This window comes from Chroicocephalus ridibundus, chromosome 4 (genome assembly GCF_963924245.1).
Source record: "Chroicocephalus ridibundus chromosome 4, bChrRid1.1, whole genome shotgun sequence".
Taxonomy (NCBI): Eukaryota; Metazoa; Chordata; class Aves; order Charadriiformes; family Laridae; genus Chroicocephalus; species Chroicocephalus ridibundus.
Genome location: NC_086287.1, coordinates 42,466,245 through 42,493,468, shown reverse-complemented (window position 1 = coordinate 42,493,468; position 27,224 = coordinate 42,466,245). Strand labels below are relative to the sequence as shown.

General features: G+C 38.0%; 1 protein-coding gene across 10 annotated transcripts in view; it reads right to left on the bottom strand.

The window, feature by feature from the left end:
* SIPA1L1 (signal induced proliferation associated 1 like 1) overlaps positions 1 to 27,224 on the bottom strand; it is a 219,324-nt gene that overhangs the window by 74,959 nt on the left and 117,141 nt on the right. For all 10 annotated transcript variants that reach the window (XM_063331426.1, XM_063331427.1, XM_063331434.1 and 7 more), the window contains one exon: positions 762 to 2,582. In XM_063331426.1, coding sequence (XP_063187496.1) covers positions 762 to 2,259 — 1,498 coding nt within the window. In that variant the 5' untranslated portion in view covers positions 2,260 to 2,582. The remainder of the gene's footprint in view (positions 1 to 761; positions 2,583 to 27,224) is intronic.

Genomic DNA, 27,224 nt, shown 5'->3' with positions numbered 1-27,224 from the left:
CGCGTATGGTTGTTTGTTTTTTTCCTGCATACCTCCAATGCAAATTATAATCCTTGGTTTCAGTAGAACCATGTAATAAGAGAACTGTATTCTGGTTTTCCAGATACACTGTTGTAATTGCAACGTATATGTGTGTGTGTGTATAGTTATGTATATAGTGACAGTTTCTTTCTGCAGAATCCAACAAATCAGACATTTCTTTCTAGAATGATGGTTATAATGAAAATAGTGAGGAAGACAGATTTTCATCTTTATTTATATGATATTATTGACTTAAAATAAGTACACCCCCACCCCGTTTTGAAATGAATGATTAAGATACTAAAATGTCCAAAGATTATTGTAAATGCTAACTTTCCAAGCTGCACATTCCATTAAATCCTCAGCACATCAAGTCTTGATGTGGAGGGAAAAAAGTTCTCATATTTTAAGATTTTATTTCCTTTTTTCAATCTTTCAAATGCCAGCCCCCCCCTCACTCCCATGGACACCAAAGCTGTGTCTCAAGACATTTATGATTTGTAGCCACTGCTAACTGTTATGTATAACAGTACTAAAATCATCAACAACTTTTTACTCCAACACCACAAGAGACCATTAGACATAGCATGTACTGATTGGTAAAATCTACCATGTTTAAGCACTGATGATTAAAAAAATACATAATTCTTGCAAATACTACTATACATCAGCTGAATTTTGTATGTTGGTAAAACAAAAAAATCATTACTAAAACACAAGGAGAAATAAAATTTACCTACCTTTCTGATAGAAGAATTTTCGATAGTAATATGCACCAAGGTCTACATGTTCAACAATGTATCTTTTCACTCTGTCCAGATGTAAAATCAGATTCTCCTTGGGAACTTCCAGAACTGCTACTCCAGCATTTGTGCAATGAGAACTGAGAGTCGACTCAAACGAGGCACTTTCACATCCACTGAAGGAACCTGAATTAGATTTGGAAAGGCTGATCTTCCTCTCCCCTTCCCCACCAATTTCATTACGAAAATAAGGACAACTCATCACAAGTTCATTGCTTTTATCATCCCCCTGGTCCATATTGAGACTTCCTTTTGAATTCAGGTCTTCAGTGCTGCCCATTGGAGAATTGAAACTTGCAGAATGCGACAAGGGGCCAGAGACAAGTGATGCGACAGCAGCAGCAGATGCACCTGTGGTTGTGTTCCTTCTTTTAATGACATTATGCCTGTTGATTGCTGCTTCATTTAAATCAAATAAAATACTCTGTACATCATAATGAGCAAAACACTTTGGGCAAGTCCAAGGCTTGACGCTATCTTCTGACCTGTTATCTTCAAGATCTGAAGACTTCCCAAGCTCCCCTTCACCTTTGGCATTGCGCAGCTTACGAAAAATGGACGAATCTCCCGTCTCTGATTTTGAGCGCCTCTTGAGTGGCTTCTCCCTTTCCTTAAAGAGTCTCAGGTTTTCCCTTTGAGTAATAGGTCCATCTATCACATCTAGAGAGAATTCTGAACCCTTGCTTCCACTGGCAATCAGGAGTTCACTGAGCTTAGATGTGGCTGGGCTTCTCTGATCAGATTTTTCATCTTTATAGCCCTTCAGTAAGTCAAAAAAACTTTCCCCTGAAGTTCCCTGCTTATCTATGGAAGATGTGCTGCCATACTCCCTGTGCAGAGACGGTCCAGATTTAAAAGTGGGTGAAATACATTCATCAAAACTATCCACATCAAGCTCACTTATGGTAATGTCACTGTTGCTGCGCTGTCTTATTCTGCGAAGAGCTTTCCTTGGGGAACTGGGATAGACATCAGGTGTAAGAAACCTGGAGTCTAGATTCTCAGATTGTCTGGTCTTGTTTTTAAGTGTGCTCTGGATGCTCTTTAACATGACGGAATCACTAGCATTCAGGTTAACAGAGCTTCCCTGACTCCCAGGACTGCTTTTAGAAGACATGCTGTCAAGGCAACTTGATGTTTCAATATCTTGACTAGATCTGCTTGCTTCCTTGATGTTCTCCTTCCTTGGGGGCCAATCGGCAATCCTTGCCCTGACCCCCATTTTAGGGACTCCAGGGGTAGAGGTAACATGATGGGAACTTTCATTCCGAGGAGGTCCAACTGGCGCCATGACTGCAGATCCTAAGCTGCCGTTCTGTGACCTAAATCGCCTCATATAAAAGTCATCCGAGTGGACTTTTGAGGTGCCATCTGTTCCGACTGATACCCCAGTGGCAACAGCCCTTTCGGTCTGGGACCGCTTCAAGCTGGTCATGATCTTTCAGTATGTTCGACCTTAGTAAGTTCCAAGAGAAAACACACTCATTTCTGCTTTTTAAATGCACAGTTCTCTTTTGGAGAATAGTCTCCAAAATATACAATGGTTGCATGAGATCTTGATCATGGACATTTAAGGACACAGTTAAATGCAGGATGTCTAGAAAATTCAGATATTCAGTAGATTTTGATAAGCAATAATTTCCTTTAACTTTTGCATTTTAAGTAGCTGCCATGCTCCAATACATTCAAATTGTTTTAACATCACTTGTGCTCCAAAACGTCAGAGTTGTAATCCAATCGCTTATGCTTCTTTTAAGCCTAGAAGAGAAAGAGGGAGATAAAAGCATTAATCATTTCATATATATTTTTTTGTAACTGAACCTATCAAAGTAATAATTACACAGAACTAATATTTCTAACAAACGTGCTTTTAAATCTTGTCGATCATCATCTCAAAAATGCAGAGCTGTGTTATATGGTGCTGAAGAGTTTTCTAGGTATTGTTGGTTTGCCTTCTGAAAAAATACTTTTTAGTTAGGTTAGTGGACAGTTTTACAAAAGGTAAGTAGGGAGCTAGTTTCCTCAGCTGAAGGACACATACAGCATACATTTCCTGTAGAAACTATAGAGGAGCCAGATGAGGACTCCAAATTTTGTTTATAAACGCTTTAAAGAATTTACCATTTAAAGGTCATACATCCTTGGTTGCAATTAGGTATTAACAATGTCTATTCAACTTCTCCATTAATGTAAATAACTATGATATGCTAACAAAAAAAGGAAGGAAGTTAATTAGCAAAAAGATTACAAAATTATAATAGCGAGAATGGCTGTCAGTAACATTTATTCTGTGTTTTGCACAGCCTTATTTGCAGATTAGATGGATAGTCCAGAAAGTACGTATTCCCTCTGCCCAGATTTCACAACATGTATAAACACATACTTTTAAATAACTTGAGACGAAAAGTTCCATTTACTTCCCTGGCTAACAAAACACTGTCTGCCATAGCTCCTGTATGATCCAGCTTTCCAAAGCCATGGAAATTAAATGCTTTCCCATACCTCATCAGTACCGAAGTGATTACAAAGCAGTTAGTATACTACTCTTTGAGAAGCTAAAAAAAAATAATCCACAAAACATTCCTTGCTGGTAGAAGACAAAAGCATGAGACTGTCAAGATAGAATCTTGCATTGCTGTGTACATCCTTTAACACAAAGAAGTTAATAATTTTCAAAGGCTGAACCAATTACACAAAATGTGGCCTTTAAATATTTGCCAAATGTGTGCAGAGAGATGCTGCTGAACCAGCATCGTGTTGACAATAGAGTATTGTTTAGGAATCAAGGCTTTCTGATGCTTCCAGGGAAACTAGTACTTTCTGTAGTCTCTTCTCAAAACTATGGAGTAACTTTGCTCCACACTAATTAAATATTAAGCCAGGGCACTTTCTGCCTCCAAAGGCAACATGTTTTAACTTCACTTGCCATAGACAGCACCTCTTTGAAATAGCTGCTATTTATATAAAGCTGAACACATAAGGAAAACTTAAAAATGCAAGTTGAATGCATCACATACAACAAGAGCGGTGCAAGTGATCTAGGGTATTATTGTATTTGCACAGCTATTTACTAAGCACAGTTACTTTCCTTCTAATTCTGCTACAATGGTACTGCTGAAACAATATTTTTTTTCTACCCATGTAATTAGAATAACTTTAGAAACGCAGTCTATCCATGCAGCTGTTGCAAAACTACTCAGTTTTCAGCTGTAACTTTTTACAAATTTCAAATGCTCTCCAGTTTAAGAGCTGATCAAGCTGGTGAAACAACTTCATGGACGAATCGCATCAAGGAAGGAAAAATGCCAACACTGTGCGCCATCGTATAACCTAATGTTCTGTCTTGTGCTTTTCAACGGCATCATAGCAAGTATGGTTTATGCAATAAACTCTATGAAATGGGAACATTGCATAGCCCTTTCTAAAGAACTATATAGACTTGCTTTTATAGGGAGAATGGAAGTAAAATAGAATAAAAACTGATAAGGATTTAAAGGCAGGAAGACGACAGGCTAAAAGGGTTAGTAAAGGAAGAGTCCAGCTGAGGGTGGAACACAAAACAAGCAGAAGTACAAGTGACCGCTACCACACACTCCTCATAGCCTGCAATGAAAAGATTTCTGCCCTTCACTGTTCCTCTTTCCCCATCAATATCTCTGAAAGAAAAGTATACATCGCCTCCCCCTCAAGTGCTGGTCCTTACAGAAACAGATAACCTACTAGTACAAGTTTCTCATTAACTCAAGGGCAGAAGTCCACGCAGTAGCCCTAAAAAATTCTCAAGCCTGGAGTTAACCATATAAGCTACCCAGGTGTTGTGTCCTGTCCTGCCTCCCCCCAGTTACTTTTTTTTATCTTTAATAATTTCAGGGACAACCATCCTAAATAAAGATATATAGCCATATAATCATATATAAGAAAATGAGTACTCTGTGGAATTTATTCTTGACCTGTTATATGTACGGTACAGTCATTAGTTACACGACGACAAAGTACATTTTTCAAAGGAAGTACTTTCTCTGTTCCTGACTCAGCATTAAGGATGTCTCACTTTGGGGACCAGCTGTTTCATGTTCTACAGGTTTTTGCAACCGTCCTTTTTCATCTGCTGTAGCAGCTGGAATACAGGCAATAAATGTTTAAGGTTATAGTTGATACCATACTCTGAAGAACTGAATTCCACCTTTGCTTGTGTCTATTTTTATATGAAATAAGTCACATAAGTCCATTGTTTTGGAGACTGTAACTACCTGTCTGTTGTTGTTTCCCTAGCCTTTCCTATCCCCCTGTCTAATTGGAGACCCGACAGTCTTATCTAAAATGCTTGATTACCTTGAACCAAAAATAAAGTGAGAGTATTATATTTAATAACATTAAAAACTCCAAAAGTATAGGTCCTGAGTTTGCCAGTCACTGGACTTAATGGAAAAGAAATAATAATGGCAATCTGCACTTTAACATTTTCTCTCATATTCATTACTTGCAAAACATGACAGCATCAAAGACAAGGTGAATCATAGTTGATTTAAATGACCAACAGTTACCAATAACCAGATGATATTAAGAACTGTAAAACCGGCAGAAAGTTAAATACTAAGTAGCACAACTGCTAACACAAAATATGTAGTGTATTAAAATTAGGTACAACTACAAAATAGGCAGTATGGTACCTACTTCTAAAGATGACAGCGGTAATTGTGAAGAGCAACAATTCCAATTTTGTTACTATTTCAATATAAAAAAATAATAATTCAAGGTAGAGCTATGAATATCTATACGAACAGACTATGCTAAGGACAAACTAGCATAAGCAAAGAAACTTATGCTTCTCCAATTCATCTGAACTTACAGAAGAAGCCAACAAAATACGCAGATGAACTCATACATATAAAAAGGCATAAATGAAAACCACATGCAAAAACTTCTAAAAGAGGTACGTTTAAATTTAGTAGTGAATATATCAATTAAAAACCAGTTAAGAGATCAAGCTTGGAAAATTAATGATCTGTTTATCAGATTGAATGCACTAACTAGTAAAGCAAGCCAAGTATCTGTTCAAAATAGGCCTCACATTCTTAGGACAAAGTTTATTTGTTATTTTTCACCAGTACCGGAGTACTTTGCATGTGTAGCTCATTTTAAATTGAGGATAAACAAATCTGTTTTCATTCTTTCCCTTTCTATTTATACCTCTCTCATCAACTTTGCTCCCTCCACCAAAACTGGGGTTCCAGCCATAGGACAAAGGACCATTCTGTTCAAACGAAAAGGTCCTTGTAGATCAATCCCAAGACAGTTTTGCAGTCCTACATCATTCTGAAAAGTCAGGTAAGTCAACAGATCTTGATTTATTATTCCTTATGATTGAAGTTAGCCACCAGGAAAATCACAGAGACCTACCAGCCAATATTTCATTCAGAGGCCTTTGGAATACAAAGAAGCAAATATAAGCAGTGATAGAGAAGTGTCTCACTCAAATCAGCTCAGGATGGTAAAGAAGCCCAACTACAGCACACTAATCAGTCTTTACCTTGGATTCAGGTAGCCAAATAAGATAATTCAACATCTACTTGTCCAGATGAATGGAAAAAAGGAGATCAAGCCTGAGGCATCAAAATTCACAGACCTCCTATTCCAGTTTTTCCTGGATTTAGTTTATGTGAGATCATGCTGGTTTTCCTTACAAAGTAGTAACTTCACCCACAACCGAGTCTTACTTGAAGGATTTAATAATTACTCTTATCTGCTGGGAACATGCTGAGACTTCAGAATGCGGGATCACAGATGCTAATGATCCTAATACTTGGATGTTGACAGAGATTGATTTGGGGGCACCAAATTATTTATGATGCATAATATTCCAGAGGCAAGACTTCATATTTCACCATCAGCCCTCATTAGAAAGTGTCATTTTATAATTAAAAATTTGGGAATGAGGGAACCAGTTTTCAAATTCTAGAAAACTCTCACTTTTGCCAAGCCTCCATAACGCCTCTCTCCAACCTCCCAGTCAAAACAATATAATACAGTACATGGTCATAAATGCAACATATTAGCAGGGATATTTTAAAATACTGAAAACCGTAGGATAAGGAGCAATTAATAGCATTTATAGCTGTAACAGCATTTTACAGCAAGTATTTTTTAAAAATGTAAATTAAATCATCTCTATTCCACAGGGTTTACTGAAGTTTAGCCAACTAGGAAACTCTGCAACAAATACACGTTAGCAACAGTAACCTTTGTTAACTTTTACCGGGAAAAGAACTGGCATTGCTATAAAACCTGAAAACTAGTAGCTCCTCTGAAACCAGAAAAATAAATGACAACAATGAAAAATATTTTATGTATGAAAGCTTTACCTATTTGTGGCGTATATTCTTACCTGAATTATAACACAGATCAAATCCCGGGGGAGGAATATTCATTTATCAGCCAATTAAGTCATTATATGCACAAAATAATGTCTAATTTCATAAAATTAATTCCTCGGAGGATAAAAATTCAATTTAATCTTTAGAAATACTTGGCTTTATGTGGTTACCTATTATTAACTTTATCCTTTTCTTCCCAGGATTACTTTCATCATTATAATTGAAGGTTCATCTTTCAGAGCAAGTTTTCATCAACTGAAAGGCTATTTGAAGAATAGTGTTTTTGGATTTTACTACCTTATCAGTTTTATTTTTGTCACACTTAGAGGAATAGCTGGTTTTGTGTTAACTGAATGTGACAATTGCCAGCTCTGCACAGGATGAGAGATGATTCCCAATAGCTTTTCCTTCTCCTCCCCCCACCTCCCCAATTTATGTTATCTGCAAAATTTGCCTCTGATCTACATGTAAGCAAGCCTGTGTTTCTGCCTTTATTTCTCTGAACGTTTCCTTGCTCCCTAACCCTCAGAAGAGAATCTAAGGAAACAGAGTGCCATCTGTTGCCATGTACACAAGGATCAACTGCAATTTTTAATTTTGGGGTTTTTTTTTTAGTACTTTATTTAATAGTGCTTTATTCTTAACTTCATTCTCTGCTGAAGTAGCTCGCATTAAAATATATGAACTTAGGCAAGGTTACATTGAATTACTACCATTGGTTTCTGCACTCTTGCAGTAATGCCTTTCTACAGGCAAACACAAGCTTCCTCTGCCACATGGTGAAACAACCGGAGGGCGTGCGGTCACTAGAGAAGGGTGCCGGGGTTGAGCTCACACGCTGCGGCACTCGGCAGAATTTGCTCGCTCAGGTTTCGAGCCCTGCTAACCACGGTTGTAAACTGTCGGTCGGCTCAGAGCACAGCGAACCCGCTGGCCTCCCTGTGCAGAAGACCATGAAGTCACTCACACTCAATAATCATACTTGCTTGCAGTCAGTGGTAAAATGGTCATGACATAACAGGATGGTAAATTAAGCATAACAAAAGCTACCAAATTGAGACAGATATAGGAACGCAGGGGACAGTAATCCCCTACCTGTGCATTTCAGCACTTTTCGCTCCATTATGTTCTCCTACTCGTTACTCTCCATGTAAACACTTGAATATCTCAAACCAGAATTACGTCTTCTTTTTTCATATCAATTTTGTAACCATTAGCCAAAACAACGATATCACAACACTCAAATGTATAAGTAATTGTTGTTGAAGCAAACCCTTTAAAATCCCTTTAAACTGAGGCAGAGAGGGAGAGAGAGAAAAAGGTACTGCATGTGGTCATTCCCACTTCAACACTCACGTTCCATTTTGGTACCAGTGTCACTCATTTAGTTAATTAAATGCAGAATCCCTTTCCTGGAAGCTAACTTACAGGATCTAAAAAAAATACGCTGACAAGTCTTACTGTACATTATACTGTAGTCTATTCCTGGAAAGAGATTGTTAACAGCAATAGTTTATTTTTGATAGCAGCACTTGCTCTCTAGGAAGCAACTGTAAACCAGTGCCAAAACACAAGAGCAAAATATTTTAGGTCCCAGATACCATCTCTCAAGAGAAAAAAATTTTAGCAACTACAAAAGGGAGTTCCACTTACACCCCCCCCTCCCGTTCCTTTTTTAAGAGATGTTTCTCTTCTGTGTTTCTTTTTGAGTTTCTAGCTGTTGATATATTACATCCCTGAGTAATGGTTCCGGAGACAGACTGCTCTCTGCAGTGTGTGGACTCTTGTAAAAGTTACTTATCTGCAAAGCGCCCAAATTAATCATTGACTAACTTCTGATACTGTGAGACTCTGACCTACAAATAGTCACAAAGCAAAACCAAACACAAAAAAACCCCAAAACCCAACAAAAAAAGAAACAAACCCCAAAGGAAATGGGCCAATACTTGCTGGTATGGGTATAGTTCAGCCTAACTGCCGTACGTTACAGTAAGCACCACGGATGCACTTGCCTGAGGTTTGCATCCTTGCTCATACTTCCATAGCAGAAAGGCTCGTATGCCACCCTCCTCCTCCAGCCTGGTCACGAGTTTGTCTCCAGCACAACTTCGGTACCAACCCAAAGACAGAGCTCAGGCTGTGGTCTCTGTGCTGCAGAGACCTGTGGTCTCTGTGCTACGTTCCTGTCGGCCACACTTGGTGCGCTAGCGCTGGCAGTCATCACCACACGTCTCATGACGTCCCACTAACATCAGAGTTGAGGGAGAGACCTCGGTCCGGAAGAGGGGCAAAGAGGGTGTTTAACCTAATACCTCTAAACTTCCTGTTGTTTGTAAGTAGTTTGGAGTGCAACTCAAAGTTAATTTTTCTAATGCCAGGTGTTAGACTGTGTCACTAATTTTATAATAGGATTATTAAAAGATATAAACCCATCATTTTGGTAGCATTTACAATATTTTTCCCAACACCATTTTATTCCTTTGCTCTATCACTGCAGTTGCTTGCCCCTAAACTCATGATTTGGCAAAAGAATTACAAGGAGCTGTTCTGCTGCCTTCATGAAAGTCATCGAGCTCCCAAAATTCCAGAGTACTGTTTCTCCATAGCCTGATTGATCACAGAGTCATACGTTTAAGGGAGAAACAAATGCAGCTTTTCAGAAGTGAAAGTTAAATTTTACCTAAAATTAATAGGCTTTATTCCCAGCAACCCCCTTATTAACCTTCTAGAGAGTGTTTCATATTCACACGCATTCCTGGAACATGTTCCTGCAACTATTGCTCCTGCTTTCCTTTTTGCTATTGCTTTGTCCTGCTCCAAGTGCTGCTGCAACACTGGAGAGGAGAATTAGGAGCAGGGAGATTACTACCTGATGTCCACATGAGGTGGTCCCAATTCCTGCATGACCATCACTCCTTCACCTGTGCCCCAGGCGGCCTCAGCACCAGTCACATACTGTCTTTTCACTCTAAGCCCGGCTGCTGGCACCCTCAGCTCTTGCCCTCTACAATCCTTCCTCCTCAGCCAGGGACCCTTCTGCCACACAGCGGCCCTCAACACCGACATCGTCAATTTGAATTTCAGACCTCACTTTCCTCCCTCAACAAAAGCCACTCAAAAGAAACAGCTGAGCACCTCATCAAGCAAACAATGGTTTTTTTCAAGGTTCCAAATAACTAATAGCTATTCAATGAATTTGCATCCTTATCTACTGGTCTGAAAACACCAACGAGTCTATTACAGTTCATGAGTTCATGCATATTAGTAAAAACAACAGAAAGCAACTCGAAGTTACATAGATAAAAATCAAGCGCTACGTTTGTAAAGTGAAAAACAAGTTCAAACTACCCTTGAAATACAATATTTTGAAAGCAGACAGAGAAAAAAATGCCTCCCCATACAACCTATTAAAAATGTCCATTGGTCTATCTAACTGGATAGCATACACAAAGTTATTTTCCCCTAAAAAAAAGGTGTTTTGCTTTTGTGTATAGGTACACATACCAAGCATATTTTTGTATACTTGTATCTACATATATTTACACACGAGATGTTAATGCTATCTCTCAAAAGCAAGTTTGAGTATACTATAGAAAAAAAGTATAGGAGGCTCCACAACAGAAACGTATTAGGTATTGAGGTTATTCAAACTTTGGTCAAGTAAAGACAGCATAAAACTAAAGATACTGAAAATGATAGTCCAGACTATGAAGTCATAAAAGGGCTACAGAGAGTAAGAGAGAGAACTTTTTAACAGTTCACAGGCCTGAGCATATAGGGAAGCATGTAATCCTCAAATAATCCTTGCAAGAAGTACAGCAGCTTCCGCTTCCATAGACTGCAACACTGAGAAAAGAAGTCAATTAAAAACCTCAGACTTGCAAGCAAAACTTGGACAATATTTTGTACTTTTTTTTTTTTAATGACTGTGGGCAAACGGAACATTCAAATTGAAATGCACTCAGCTGCACCCTCCACAGCCTTCCACTATAAATCCTTTTGGAAAAAACCCTGAAAACTCAGTAATATTCTTTCCAACAAAATGCCAATTTACTTTTTTAAAGTGACAAGTTTTGTATTACTATACTTTTAAGCCCTCAAAAGAATACTGGTATATCAGTGTAAAAAAACTCAATTTAAAAGCATGGAATAAAAAAAATCAAAAGAAATAAAACCTCCTTAATAATAAAGTAGGGTAAAAGAAAGGGTTTAAAGAAAAAAAAAGTTATAAATATGTTCTTATTTAGATACTACAAAAATTAGTAAGCAACAGATTTTATATGAAAGCAAGAATAACTTCAGCAACTCTTCAATTTCTCATGTTTTCCATTATTTTCTTTTTTCTCTAAGACCATCAGCTTCGTACTTTGCCTGCAAACGTTCAACTCACAGACAGGCAATCCCATTTATAAGCCAGACCCTCGTGTCCTTTCATTGGAAGAGGCTTCATAGTTAGTTATGTATTAATTTGCAAAGGATTCTAAATCACTACCACCAGTAAACATCTAGACCAGTATTTTACTGACCTTGATGGATTACTATATGCTGAATTTCTCCAATATACTCCACCCCAAAGGGGGAAACTGAACATTGGGTACGTTCTTCTTTCTGGAACCACGTTTTGTGTTTCCTGAAGCGTACTTTATGCACACGTGCAAATAAAAACTATAAGCAGATGAAATAACATTGGTCTTCAGACAATTAAATTGTTCACGTAGAAGGCATGGCAACTGATTCAGTAAGTCACTACGTATTCTTTGTGCGGTGCTTATGGCAACCCCTCTCAGTCCTCCAATAGAATGGCTATTCCTCAACTAAAAAGGTCGTGATCTTTGTCCAAAGAATACATTTATTTACTATGTTTATTTTCATTCATGGGGATCATCCCACAGACCAAAAAGGAAAACCAACTTAGGTTACCATTTGACACACATGTTGTGTACATCTGATCTTACGAGGCACCATAAATCCACCAGAAAAAAAAGCTTTTAGGCTTTCAACTCTTATATAACATAAGCAGGCATGACATCAGAGAGTCATGGGGATAATTCACTTGGCTATTTTTGAGAAAACACATAAAAAGAGCTTTTTGTCCTTTGACAACCACATGTATTTCACATTTATTTCCCAAAATGCCATCTTTATGGCTACAAAGGAATAGACAGCTCAGCTTCCACATAGGACTCTATAGCTTTTCTAGTTAGTTTTCCTGTATATACTTGCAACGCCCTTTAAAATTAAGGCTAAAAGAAACATTATTTTAAGCAAGCCTTCACCATTTTTGGGGGTATGAAAATCTATCGAAAAATATGAATGGGATCCGTACACAACTGAAATGAATTTCTGAGTCCTAGGCATCTGGTGATAAAAATGAGTGTTACATTCATTAATGATATCACCTTAAAAACTGAAAGAGATGTCTGAAGCTTTCAATGTGAAAAGCAAAAAACTGATGGCTAAACCAGTAAACAGCTCTAAAAACCTAGCAGGGAACAGAGTACAACTACACAAGCTTTGTACTTTACTAAATGAACGAATATTCCAAAGGAACCCTCCTTTTGCATATGGGAATGTACACAAGAATACAAAACAAAAGACAGACCGGTTGTACAGAAATTATTATTCTACATCTAAAATGTTTCAAGTCCTAATAAGGGTGAATAAAACAGTGTGGAAAGAGAAAAAAGTTACCTGCCAAAATATGTAGTTACTCAGCAGAAATCTGCATGCTGCATAATTGCAACATGTATTGTTTAGAAAATAAAAGCTAGTTATAAATATTTTGGTTGATTCATTTCCTGTGAGCACTGCAGTACGAGTGGGTGTTCAGGTTGGATTTCAAAAGACTTAAACAGAGGAAGAACTCTTTACTTGTGGAAAACCAAGAAAGAGATTTTCATTATTTAGAAATTCTCTCTTGTGTAGATATCTCAGCAGTGACCAACAGGTAGATGACACCCTTTGGTTTCATGATGTAAGTGTGTTACGTTCTATAGTCCTAACATACACTATGTAGTAAAAGCAATTGAAAACATCCAAATAGAATAGTACCTAATTTTTTAAGATAGCTATACGAGTCACCCTGTGAAGGCACAGAGTTATCTCCAGTAACTACAAAGAGAAAATAATACCTAGCTGACCATATACATCAGTTCTTATGGAGTGATTGTGAAAACTGGTCACAACCCATTGTGTAAGGCAACCTACACCAAACTGCAATACCAGGGAGAAGCAACATAAGTAATTCTGGTCACGAATCCAGACAGTCAAGCTGGCAAAGCAGGATACAAACTGAAAAGAGCAAGCAAGGTGGCACTGACACCTAAAAAACACACTTTGCAATTTAAATAAGAATCAGTCTATTACAAGCACACATATGCCAGCAGTACTGGCACTTCATCCAGACATCTTTAAACAGAAGAGGCAAATTTACATGGATGGTTGAATGCTGCTAGTTATCTCAAAGCTTAAGTGTCTGACCTGCCCACTTGTCCATGCAGGTACACCTCAGGTTTCACAACACCATAGATGTCTTACCAACTGCCCTTCAGCCCAAGACCAGTGAATTTATTCTTTAGAAGATTTATTATTGTCTTTTCTGTAAGTTGGGCTACAGTATCTGGCAGAAACAAGAAAAATAAACCTACCTCTTTCTAACTGAATCCCAAAGATACATAGTCCAATGTGTCTACTTGAGGTTTTGGCATGCAAAACTAAGGAAGTACAATGCAAAAAGCCTTTTTGCCTTATGTGATTTTTTTTTTCCCCTGGCTATGGTCAGTAAAAGGAACTATCTACATCTGTTCCTGGTTTACATGCATGCAAAACATTTTATAAAATGAAAACAGATTTGTAATCATTTAGATTCCAATACTAAACCTTCAAAAGCAAATTACCTACAGAAAGTACATGTGTGGGCGTATTCCTGTTTCACTGCATCAACAGCCTTAATCAGCCTTGCATACTATTTCTGATTATGGTTCATTATATAAAATCACGTTGATAACAGTTCAGCAAGACTGTTTCTTAACCCTTTCTGAAAAAGAGAAATACCATTCTTGCACCAGTTTTCAACCTTGAGGTGTGCACGTGGGGGGTGAGTACCCCCAGTCATGTGGGACTTTGTAAAAGCCTTAACAGCCAACTTTAAACCACGGGAATCGGCTTGAACCATCTGCTGGTACAAAGGCCGTGGCTTGTCCCTGCGCTGAGCATGGTGACACCTGCAGAATCCTCCTCAGCTCCGCTTGCCACTGCAACCCCCGGGGCCTTGCAGAGCCTCTAGAGACGGCAGAATCTGAAGGCTAATGCACCTCCCCGCTCACACAGAGCTGAAACGATTCCCACAGCACCAGCTGGAGCCACATCCCTTGCTCACAAGCTGAAAGCCCTGCTAGGATTTCTCAGGAGTTTTTAGAAACACAAACGGTACTTGGAAGCCAAACATGCCTTCAATTCTGCTTTTCAATGCAGCCTTCAATGCTGCATTCTCTTAAGCATGCACACTTTCTTTATTGGTTTTTATATACTCTTCTATTACTTTGAAATGGGGATTTTATCAATATCATGTATTATCTGTTCAGCAGATCAATATCTGAAAACTACTTGAAAATGTCAGCAATTGTGAAGCTTAGCAAATAGTTTCTTGGTAGGATTTCTGATCAGAAAGGGATTGTACCTGTGTTCCACAATCTGCTTGTTGCATTTCAAGATAAATTAGGTCTTGATTTCACCCTGTAAAGACTAAATGATTTTACACCCCCTTCCATTAAGGAAAGCTTGCTCAGTGACAATCATCACTGTTGAAAGCAACTCATCTTTCTGTACTGGAAGATAGTTTTTTTCCTGAGGACAATCTTTAAGAAAAATGCTTGTCTTCTATGACAATTTCAGTAGCTGATTCAGTATCCAGTGTGATGTTAGCACTGCTAAGTCTTTGTCATAAAGCAAAATTTCCCCTTGGTTATGATAGCAGCAGCGTAGGGTCTAGTTTGACAAGGATCCTGAGGCAAAATCTACTCCCAAAACCACGGGTTTGAACACAGGCAAACATAGTAATGTCACACTTAAATCAGTGCTTTGCCAGTACACAGAGACAGTGACAACACCAGCAGACTTCTAAAATTCAGTTTCTACATACTTTTAAGAACTCCGTTGGTTACCATTATTTCACTCATAAGCCCCATAGTGTCAAGCCGCAGCCTTTGAATCTAAGCAGAAACACAAATGTGAGAGGTGCCTCTCAAGATGAGACCGAACAAAAGCCCTTTGCTGCCATTGGTGTCAATTTCTGAATTTCCACAGGCTTGGTGAGAAGGGAGATTTCCAACAGAGGAAGAACCCAAGCAGATTGGGAAACCAGAGCTCCCAAAATAATTTATTCTCTTGCTGAAGGAAATCCTCTTCAATACCCACATAAGTTTAAGCCTCTAGGATTTTACACAAAGATGCCAGTGTAACTAAGCTGACTTATGTGCATGTATGTGTTTGGGGGAGGTTTGGGAGCGAAGGAAAAAAAATTAAAAAATAAAAAAATCAGACCCCTCAGCTCAATTTGGTTTGTAACCCTCACTAAACCTCCTCTAATCCTCGAGCCTACCACGAGCACAGAAAGAGATTACAGCAGACAGATCTATTTGGAGTAGGTCATATGCAGCAAAAAGCTGTTACACCTAAAATCATTGCATGGCTAGTTCTACGGGTACTTTTTTCTTTTTACTACTTTGTCCTCCATCCTAACCATCCAGTTGTCGTTTACCAAAGTCAGTGAGCCAAAAAATTGATTTTTGAGTCATGAGAGATGGCTCAAAATAAAAACACAAATTTAAAACTGCTTGGTGAACACGGATTCCTAAGATCACAGAAATGCTTCAAATACTATAATGAAAATATTTGGTTTTCTTCAAAGTAAAGCTTTTAGATAAATTCCTGCTCACCTGTACTTAATACAGACTTGTCAGAAGTTTCCACTGAGGACAAACGGTCATTCTAGTTGCAAATTTCAAACATCTAAACAGTGAGGAATGAGTAAATAATCTCTCTCTAAAATTAAACACATGAAACATCTGATACTCTGGAGTCATGCATTACCTCAGAAGAGGGAGTAAAGTTGAATCATTTTTTCTTAATACAACGAAAAAATACAATTACTGGAAGGCAAAAATTCTGCAGTGGAGCAAAACAGATTTTTGAGTCTTTAGACTTCTTCACATACATAATTAAATGTCTGTTCTTTGTAAACCGTTGCTGTAAAAATATCACCAGAGAATTTTTACAGCCAGACAAGATGTTTCCAATTCATTTTAATCTTTATTAAAGATGCAACAACTGCTCAGGGCAACTCACCCTATTGTATTTGGTTCATAGGCCAACAGTTTAAAGTCATCCTTTCTTACAGGCTAACAGGAACAACAAGTAGTTTAAGAAGAATTCATAGTCCCGAGACAATTTGACTGCTTACATACGGTTCGTAATTCTTTATACTGCAAAGATAGGATTTATCAAGAAAGCAACTGAAAATATTACTGCTACAGAATGTAATATGACATTGGGTAAGATTTCTCACAAGACATTCGTATTACCCATGATGTTCTGGACTGGTAAAAAATTGTTGCAAGTCTCCTATGTGATCATTAAACTGAACATAAGAAAAATAAATACAATAATTCATTTCACAAAAATTAGTAGATAAAAACAGAATAATGTAATGGGGAAAGAAGTCCTGCCTTGTAGATCTATTACAATTCTTGCAAGGAATCATTCCGTATGAGACACATCTGTTTCACGTGTGACTGATTTCCTACATTCTCTAATAAGATAACTTGCTAAAGACTGTGAAAGAAAAAAGGACCATTAGAAGATGAAAGGGAATGTCCTCCTGAATGGCTAAAGGAATAAGGACAGGATACAAGGGAAAGGACTTTCACACTGTCACTTCCAGAGAGTAGAGAGGTTACCAACACTGGGGAACACTGTACGCTGTTGTGTACAATCTGGAAAAGACAGTAAGACACCAAAGTCTGCGGATGATACACAGTTATTTGAGCTGGTAACAAAAGACTCAACAACAGCTGGAATGCAAAGAGTTGCAGAGATATCTCTTGATAATGACTGAATTGCATATGTCACTTTATTGCTGCTTCAATGTTGATAAAGAAGAGAAAGAGACGTTCTCTAACCATACGTACAGAATGGTTAAGGCCTAATCAGCATCTTGTCACTTAAGAAAACGTTTGCAGGTATTGCAGACAGATCTCTGAAAAACCATAGTTCCATGCTCCAGGGCACCAAAAACCAAGAAGAACCTTAGAAATTCTGAAAGGAAAAGGAACGGGGGGAGGGGGGAAGGTAGTTATGTGATATGAAGTCATGGTGTGTCTACTGAAATATTACAAGCAGTTCTGTTACCCTAGAAACAGAAAATTTCAAATAAAGCAACAACACGTATACATAATTCAACTATAAATCTCGTAACCATGACCTATGGATGCCAAGATTTAGAGAACTGAAAAAGTGGCCAGATAAATTAATATAAGAAAAAAAAAAATCTCATAAAGGGTTTCAAGTGCAAATAGTTCAACATCAGTCAGACTTCTAGAAACTAGGAAAACATACCATTCCCACTTTCTCTATTCATACAAAGAAATATAACAGCTGTCCGATTCAGAACAGGTATTTTTAAGTTCTTACCTAAGGTTTATTAAACTACCAGGTTTTATTAGTATGAGAAACTAGTTTAAAGGGATAGATGCTATTTATATTACCATCACAGATGAAAAGCAGTAGTAAAGCCCTTGAAGACTGTTACACTGGCATTGGCTATACGTTTGAAAACTTGACTATTACTTCTGTTTTGCAAATTTATCTCCCATAATCAACATGCTGCTCTACTGAAATAATGTTGTTGTTTTTTTTTTTTTAAAAAAAAGTGTCTTTAGGTCAGAGAAGCCAATAAACTGAGGAAGGAAAAAAAACCCACCAAGATAAGGAACATATTAGGAAAGGATGCCAATGGCAGTTTTGGGGAGGTACTGATTAATATGCAGCTTCTAGAAACTAAACTAATTTCAGAAATAAGCTGACTTCAAAATACTCATTTAAGACCTATTGCTCAGATGTCACCTGTTCACAAGACTGTCTGTCAAATCAGAAAAGAAATAAGCATTTTCAAGTTTTGGCATTTGCAAACGTACGCAATCACAGTAAGAGGCCTATAACTAACAGGATATTTTCAAAGCTAGTTTGAGGACCTTTCCTATCACAGCAACTGCTCTAACAAAAAGCTCTTTCCCTGAAAACCTTGTCTGTCTTTACCCTATTGAAGCTAAAACATGAGCATTTAAGTCAGATCGTCTCTGAATTGTCCCCTAAAGGAGACTTTGGCTCTCTCCTCACTGATTATAGATGAAGTCTGCAAAACCACACTCATTAGGCTAACATTAGCTAGTGTCAGTGGCAGCCTCCACAGCTCCCAAACAGAAGACCTTTTTGCAAAGCCATGTGAAACACTGGGAAGATGTAAATCAAAAACAGAGGAATGGAAAGGTACAAGACTATTTTAACAGTCTAAGAGTACCTGGATAATAAGAAAATAAACATAGAACAGAAAGGATGTGCCTGGGGAAGACAGAAACATACTAGCTTTTTTTTCTTAATGTTATTTATCCCATCCATTCATTTATCACAGCTAATAGTGAAGCTACTGCAAAGCTTTCCTTTCTAAAAGAGAAAGGAAAGCTTTGATTTCAAGGTGAAAAGTACATTATATACCAAGCTACATCATCAACAATACCTATCTTAAATTGAAAAATCTGCACATGCCAGGAGATGTTACAGAGCTGTGCACTGCTACTGTGCCATAGTACTGTATTATTTTTTTAAAAAAATCAGTGTATGATGTTGACATATTATAAATGAACTGTGCAAACAGTGCACTGGGAACAGACTGATATTGCCATTTTTCAAACCACGTTGTTTTAGAATTGATATCATAACTTCCCACTCTTAAAGTCATTGCATCAACCCCCACTAACTCTATTTTACTTAACTTCAAGGAGAAAAGTCCTCAGTTCCAAGTATGGAAAGAGAAAATATTTTAGTTGTAAGTATATGTGGAATGTGAACAAAGGAAGACAGCCCAGTGAGAAAAAAAAGCAGAAGATAAGCCAGACACAAGTCACATGGAAAGAAACTGGGATGCTGCATTAGGGCTAACACATGTGAAAATAAAATTAATGGACCTCCTTCCACTGCTCCTGCAAAAGAACAATGAGAGATTACAGCATCTGGGAATCAGGGAAGAACATCCCCTTGAATATATGTAATATTCTCAGTTATAGGATGCTAAATTTTCCAGTTCATTACATTTCATAGACTGAATATGATGATTATTGCTCCTATAAGAATTTTTATTGAGATTGGATACATCTGATATCTTTGTGAAAACTATGCATGTTCCTAGTACAGATTAAAAAACATTACTGAGGTATATAAGAATCTTCTAATTCTTCAGTTCTTACTTAGCATTGTGTTTCCATCTAAATTACAGACTCCAAGTAAATTAAGGCAATCCTATCTGACTAAAGAATTAGTAGAAGAGATCAAATTAGCTTTGAAAAAGAAAGTTTATTTTAAAGTACAGTAATTCAAAAGTGTAATTTATTTCCATCGTTTAGACACTGTTTTCATTTTGATACTTTCCGCAGCAGTACATTAATCCACACTAGTGATACCTACAGAACCCAACTCTCATCCACAATAATACATCCACGTGTCCTCAAAAAAGTGGTCAGAGGACCCTTAAGACATATCCACAGAAGAAAACAACAGCATCAAGAACAGAGACCAGAGACCTAAAATTGAACTTTACAAAGACGGAAGGCAACCCACAGTGCAGAGATTAAGCAGAAGTTTGAGAAACAGAAACGATGATGAGAACTAATTTTGAAGGAGTGTGAATACATCCAGCAAGATTAGCTTCCAGTTTTCAAACTTAACATGAAAAATTAAGTTCCTAAACAGAAAACTGTTCAAAATATTAATAAATAAGGAAAGTATTTCTTAACTGAACTAGTTATGTATTAGCACAACAGCTCAAAAGTACGTAAAACACTATGAAAAAGAGAACTTTATCATCATTCCTATGTAGGAATGCCTACAAAAGCAGGCCAAAAAATTATGCCCACATTTGTGAGAAACAGAACCAGTGGATAACAAATTACTATATTGTTTTTTGAGCTGCTACTAATATATAGTGATGTAACAATCTGGTGAGTAGTCTGAACAGATGCTGACTGATAATGAGAAGAAGCAGCAGTAGCAAAGTGCTGTATTTCTAGGGTATTGATCCTAACAAATATTATTTTATATCAACAGCCTAACTTCCAGCAGAGAGAGGCTGTATTAGAACATAATTCCTGCAGCTAATGATCAATAGCTAATCAGCAGAGAAGAAAATGAGCAGAGAGAAGCCTTTGGTGTGTAGAGAGAATTACCAGATATCTTGAAATACTTGCGCAAAATGAAACACGTTGGCAACAAGAGTGGGGGAAAAAACATCACTTTAGTAAAAAATACAGTATTTTTATGCATGAACTGGCAACATAAATCATTATTATCCTTATCACTATTCAAATCAGAACATAAGTAAGCAGACAGTGTAGTACTACAATATTTTGCAGTTAAAATCAGTTCACATACAGTGGAAACTCTTGAAAAGACTCCTCTGCACTCTTAGAGAAATTGTTTAAGTAGTTTTCAAATGCTCCTGTGCTCTCAGGTAAAAGGGTTATGATTGCAAAACTGAGAGACACTACAAAAATGCAGAGTTCCTACAAGTGGTTTTAAAAGACTTGATTTCGGTAAGAGGAGGAAAAGATACAGAGACTGTCCCCCCCCCCCCCCCCCCCCCCCTCCGCCTTCTTCTGGTTATACTCACAATTGCATTATGACTTGGTGATCCTTTTAAGCAACCTGATTTATCACACACTGCTAACAAGTAGGAATGTCTTTTTCTGAGAGCAGAAAAAGCGTCTAGGAACTAACAGGTTAAGAAGTGTAAATCAAACTTCAGACTCATAAGCACTTGGCTTTAAAAAAGTGGACTGATTTGCTTTCAACCCATACTCACTCTACTCTTCTGCTTAAAAGCACCTTATTGGCAGAACCTGAATTAATATAATTCATCCCCTAACTTGTTATACCTTTAAAATGTAAATGTGGGGATAGGATGAAGATGACAGGTCTTCTACTGTTAAAAAAATGTTTTAAGTTATGTTTTTAGTATAACAAAGATGACTGCAAAGTCAAATAATTATTTGAAAAAACACTTTGTACGCAACCAAACCAAGCATTTCACCAGGCTGTACCACAAAAGAAGTGCAATAGAGAGGTATTAAATTCTTTAAGCAAATGGTAAAAAAAACCCTGTTCATCACTAAGGAACTCCTGTTATCAGCAGGCTATGTTTCTGGCCATACACTATTGTGGTATGCAGCATGCTATGCACTGCTTCTCTGGTGAAGTCATTAGCCAAAATAGACTTCTTAACAGTATGGATTTCTCCAAGGTAGGGGTCCTTTCTGTATCTTTTTACTTTGTAAATAGGAAGAAAGTAAGGCACAATCAACCATTAATGCAAGACCGAGAAAAATCGAGCGTGAAGGGTTTCACAAGTTCATCTTCCACCTGAGAAACCAACATGCAGGTTCATTCAATGTAATTACACACATTTATTTTCAATATTCTTCTCATTACCTCAAAACCATAGCGTCATTTCCTTTTTCTCCAAAATCAAGGGCCAAAGTTGATTTCTATATCCATAAAACGTTTTATGGATTTAGTTGTAATCCTCAGTAGAAAAAGCAAAACAATCAAGCCCTAGAAATGCAATTGGCATATACAAATGTGCACGCAGCATTAACAAATCAAGAATTCTATGGGGTTTCTTGTGAAGTAAAGACAGAAACTTTAGTCAGTGGCTCTGACAACCCACCCAGCAACCGGTTTTCTTTCCATGGTCCTTCCTAAGCATGCACACTGGAATATAGCAAAGCTTTTCACAATACACAAGAGAACAACTCTGATTCACTTATCAAGTAAAAAGCCAAAATAGAAACATGACAACCACGTATTTGAAAGATGGTGCAATGAATTGCAAAAGTAACCACCTCCTCTAATACTTCCAAATTATGAAATTAATTTTTCTAGTCTACTAAATAAGGCACTGGAATTCTCTAGAAATGAAAACAGAAAACACTGGTTTGTCCAGTAACCTCTAATTAAACCACCTAACAAAACCTCAAGAATCAGGTGTCCTGCATTGTGAAATTGGGTATTTTGATATATTGCAGTAAGTAAACAAGCATTGTCAATATGAATGTCTCTCCCTGATTACTCACATAATTTGACAAACCTGACAAGGTTCGAAATCAACCTGTAACCTGTTTCAGAAAAAAAAAAAACAAAACCCAAAACCCAACGAAACGTACATTTTCAACCTTGATGTGTCATTAGAACTAAATAAAAATGATATAAAAATCCTATTACAGCAATAGGGACATTAATCTTCTCACATATCATGCCACCTTAATTTTTAGGTCAAATTTTTAGTAATCCTGTACTATGTTTTCATCACCATGTATCCACTACTTCAGTGACAGGAGACAAGAACGTTCTTAAAAGGCAGTGATATTTCAAACATTTATGGCTATGTGGATGAAGAACTTCCAGTAAGAGGGAAAAACCTCACTGAAACTGGAGAAGAACAGCATGAAACTAAATTTTTTCTCCACCTTTTGCAGAAGTATATTATTTGCTCTGGTTTAGTAACCGAGAAAGAATTTGCTACAGAGATTCCGGAGACTGAAGCACAAGTCCTGTGCACCATTAAAATCCTACTCAGAACACTCACTTGTGAAATCTCAGTGATACACAGAACTTGTGTTGTTATACAATTAGTATCCAAGTTTACAATACATTAACAGCTTTATCAACCACATTTTACCCAATACCCATAGCTCTGACAAGCAAACAGGGAAAAAAAAGGTGTACTAACATTACCTACACTTCCAGATTTTTCCAAACTGAATTCTGTCTCTACGACTCCTTACAAACTGAAAACTTAGGGAATTTCATCATTCGCAGAGTCCTGGAGCTGGCTCCACAGGCCAATTATTTAACAAATGTTTATGGTGCTTTAACAGCTGCTTTTCATTTACAGCAGTTGAGGCAGTTATGAACTGGAGGAGAGCATTAATCCTAATTAGCTTTGATCCCATCACCAAAGAGAGCTGGATCATCACTCTGCAGAAGATTTCTCAACTTAGTGCTTGATTAAGAGTTCCCCTGCTGGGAACTGTGTTTATTTTGAGTTGTTGTCTTTTGCTGCCATAAGCTTCCTGAATATCCACGTGTGTGTAACAAGCTTCTCAGAGACGTAGGAATAAAGGAATCAATAAAGTTACAGAAGTCTCCTGTCAAAGGTAATTGGTCATGACTGCAGTACTCACGAAAGGAGCAGTAGTCTGGGTAAACCACAGGACTAGGTGTAGGTACACGCAAAGCAAGGAGCCTCCGTTCTGCTTTCTACGATCTTTTGCTCTCCTATCTTGCCTTTCTTAAACTCAGTATTTTTTGTTTTGTTTTGGGTTTGTTTTTTTTTTAATCGGATTCCAACAATGATAAATCAAAGATAACTGAGGAGTTTCTATGCAACCACAGCTTTTTTTTTTTGTTTTAACAAAGCTCCAACTTTCAAGATTATTGAAGGAACAAACTCCTCAAACACCACTGGCTTCAGAATAGCAAAGTGGACTGAAAAAGGTGGACAAAGCAAAACACTACTATAACCAAGCCTGCAGATGCACATTGCTCGGCAAAGCGAGGGGCAGCAGCATCTGTGGCCACCCAGGATTACAGGTATGGTCTAGCTTTTACCTCAGCGAACGTTTGGACTTTTCTCCTCTACTTAACCACCAGTTTTCACAACAATTTACTCTATCCTGAGAGCTTTGCACCTCTGTCACCGATGGAAATCAGGAGCCAGTTAACACCTAAAGTGTTGGTGCATTTTATTTTTTTTTTTTCCTTTTGGAGTGAGGGAGGTGGGGTAAAAGAAAGGGACTGATGGATAGGCAAGGCTGGTCACAAAGCCCTAACTTCCTTAGAAAACCCAAGCTAAACGCAGCCCCCTACAAAAGATTCCCTCAAAAAATGAACTGAAAGACTAGGGAAAGGATTTACATAGTACAAATTCTTGTATGTTGACAAAGAACAGAAACTTCAAAAGGAATACCTGTCAAAAGACCCAATCGAACAATGCCGAAAGGAAGGCTAGGAAATCTTTGCATGACAGGGCTGCTTTTCACATGTCTTTAAAATGTGAAGCCACTAGTTGCTAATTGATAAGAGTGAAGGAGATCCCACCCAACACCTGCTTCAGCAATTCGGTTTAACAGCAGTCCTTCACCAGCTTTGACAATTACTCCCACACTCTCCTGTGAGAGACTAATGGTTTGCTAAAAATAAAACGGAGATTAGTGTCTACAGTGAGCTGCCGGAGATACATGCTATTTGACAGAAGGTGATATTAATCAACCTTGTGGTGTGCTGATGTCCGAACTTCACTTCAAGGGATTTAATCTCACATCTAGAGATTTGTGTATCTGGGTACAATGTCAGCATGCAATATTACTTTTTGTTAATTTTATTTTTTTCTACAGACTGCATCTTAGCATGCAGTAATGTTCATACTTACGTACTGGGCAGTAACTTCAGTACCAACATCAAGTCTTTGCGTAGAGAAGCTGCTAAAACCTGAAGTTTTCAAGAAACCTGAGATGACAAAGCAGGACACAACCCCCCCAAATGTACCAGCAATTCATGACATTTTCCCTAGTACGTGAGTCTTGCCTTTAGCAAGCAGACCAAGACTTACCAAGTCAGGGTGGGAGGGAAGGATGGGGAAAAGAGCAGAAAATAGCTTTTTAAATTTTTCTGAATATGATATACAATATGGTTGTCAAAAACATCACTCAATGGCTTGTATGTAGGATGCAAGTAACTAAGACAGCATTGGCCTTCCAAGAGAATTGTCATCCGTTTTAAATTAAAGTTGAATAGTAATGAATAGACCATAAAAGCAACCAATATATAAACGAAAGTATTTTAAAATACAGTGTTCTTAATTAGTTCTGTAAGAAAAAGTCTGACTGTAAGATAAAAAAAACTATACAGATTTTAAGGTTTGCCATATGTTAAATACTAAGAAAAGGATCTAAATTTACAATGGGAAATATCTCTTTTTTTCTCAAATACAGAAAAAAAAGGCTCCATGTGATGAGTCAGATACAAAAAAAACAACCCACCCAAAAACCCACAAACAACCTTGAGCTTGTTTCATGGAGGCAAGCCAAACGAACTCTATACTTCAAATCTACAAGACAGCTGACCTATGTCACACAGAAGAAACACTTTAATTATAGTTGCTCTTAAAAGAGAGTGGCCATCATACAAAATGATGACTGCCCTACCTGGGTAAGTGGGTTAGGATTAAGTAAAGACTTAAGAACTACAGGCCTGGATTTCCTCCTCAAGGATGACAATAAAGACATTTCTGTCTGCCTAGGAAGATAAAAATAGCCAAAACTCCATTTGCTACTCAGCTGTATAAACCACATTTTAAAAAGAAAAGGAGACATCATGGATGAGACCACTGGCAACAAATACATCTTTCCTGTATAACTAGAATGCCACCAGATCATAGATGGTGGTGTCAGAAGATGAGGTCAGATAGAAGACATGAAGAAAATACGGGCAACTCCGTAAGAAGAGAAAGGTGGTTTGTCAGAGTCAAGAGAACTGCAGCCCATAAGCTGCCTCTTAACTCAGGCTCCCTTCTGCCACACATTCACCTCCAACAGGTGATGTATAGGTTAAACGAACGATACTACAGCATTTCACAGTTCTTCCCCTGCCAGCACTGAGATGTGATGCCCACATCTTGACTTAATAATCGTGCTTGGGAAAAATACCCACCACTTGCAAGTCACGTTTTCTCTAGTGCCTTTTATTTAGTCTTATAGCTAGGAAATATTTTTAACTTTATCTCCAATATAAATATTTATTAAATAGAAAACTGTTCAAAAGTTATCAGAAACAAGATCAGCAATATTTAACATCAATGCATCATACAGAAAGGATCTTTCATTATAGGCAAGCTTCAATTGAAAGACAAAGGTATCATGTGATAAGGATATTTAACCTACGTAGGTTTCAATCCCACAGAAACTGTTAGGTTATTTATTTATACCTCAGCATTTACACTCAGGCAAGTACCACTAAATAAACTGGGATGATGCACCGGACACCCCAAGGGAATCAAGGGGGATTTGCACAAGAGGGTGACATGGCCAGCCCAGCTGAAGTGCCTCTACGTGAATGCATGCAGCTTGGGCAATAAACAGGATGAATTAAGGGTTGCTGGGCTGCTGGAAAGCCATGACATAGTGGCCATTACTGAAACTTGGTGGGATGATTCCCATGACTGGAATGTAGGGATAGATGGATACAAGCTCTTTAGGAAGGACAGGCAGGGTAGGAGGGGAGGGGAGGTGTTGCCCTCTACATCAGCGACCAGCCAGATTCGATGGAGCTCCACACGGGGAAGGACGATGAGCTGGTTAAGAGTGTATGGGTTAAGACTAAAGGGAACGTAAGGGAAGGCGATGTTACAGTAGGGGTCTGCTACAGGCCACCTGATCAGCAGAGCCAAGCAGATGAGGCCCTCCATAGGCAGATAGAAGTGGCTTCACGTTCACAGGCCCTGGTCCTCGTGGGGGATTTCAACCGCCCTGACATCTGCTGGAGGGACAACACAGCAAGGCACCAGCAATCCAAATGTTCCTGGAATGCATTGATGACAACTTCCTCCTCCAAATGGCAGAGGAACAAACAAGAAAAGGTGCTATGTTGGACCTCGTTCTCACCAACAGGGAAGGGCTGGTGACCAATGTGAGGCTCAGGGATA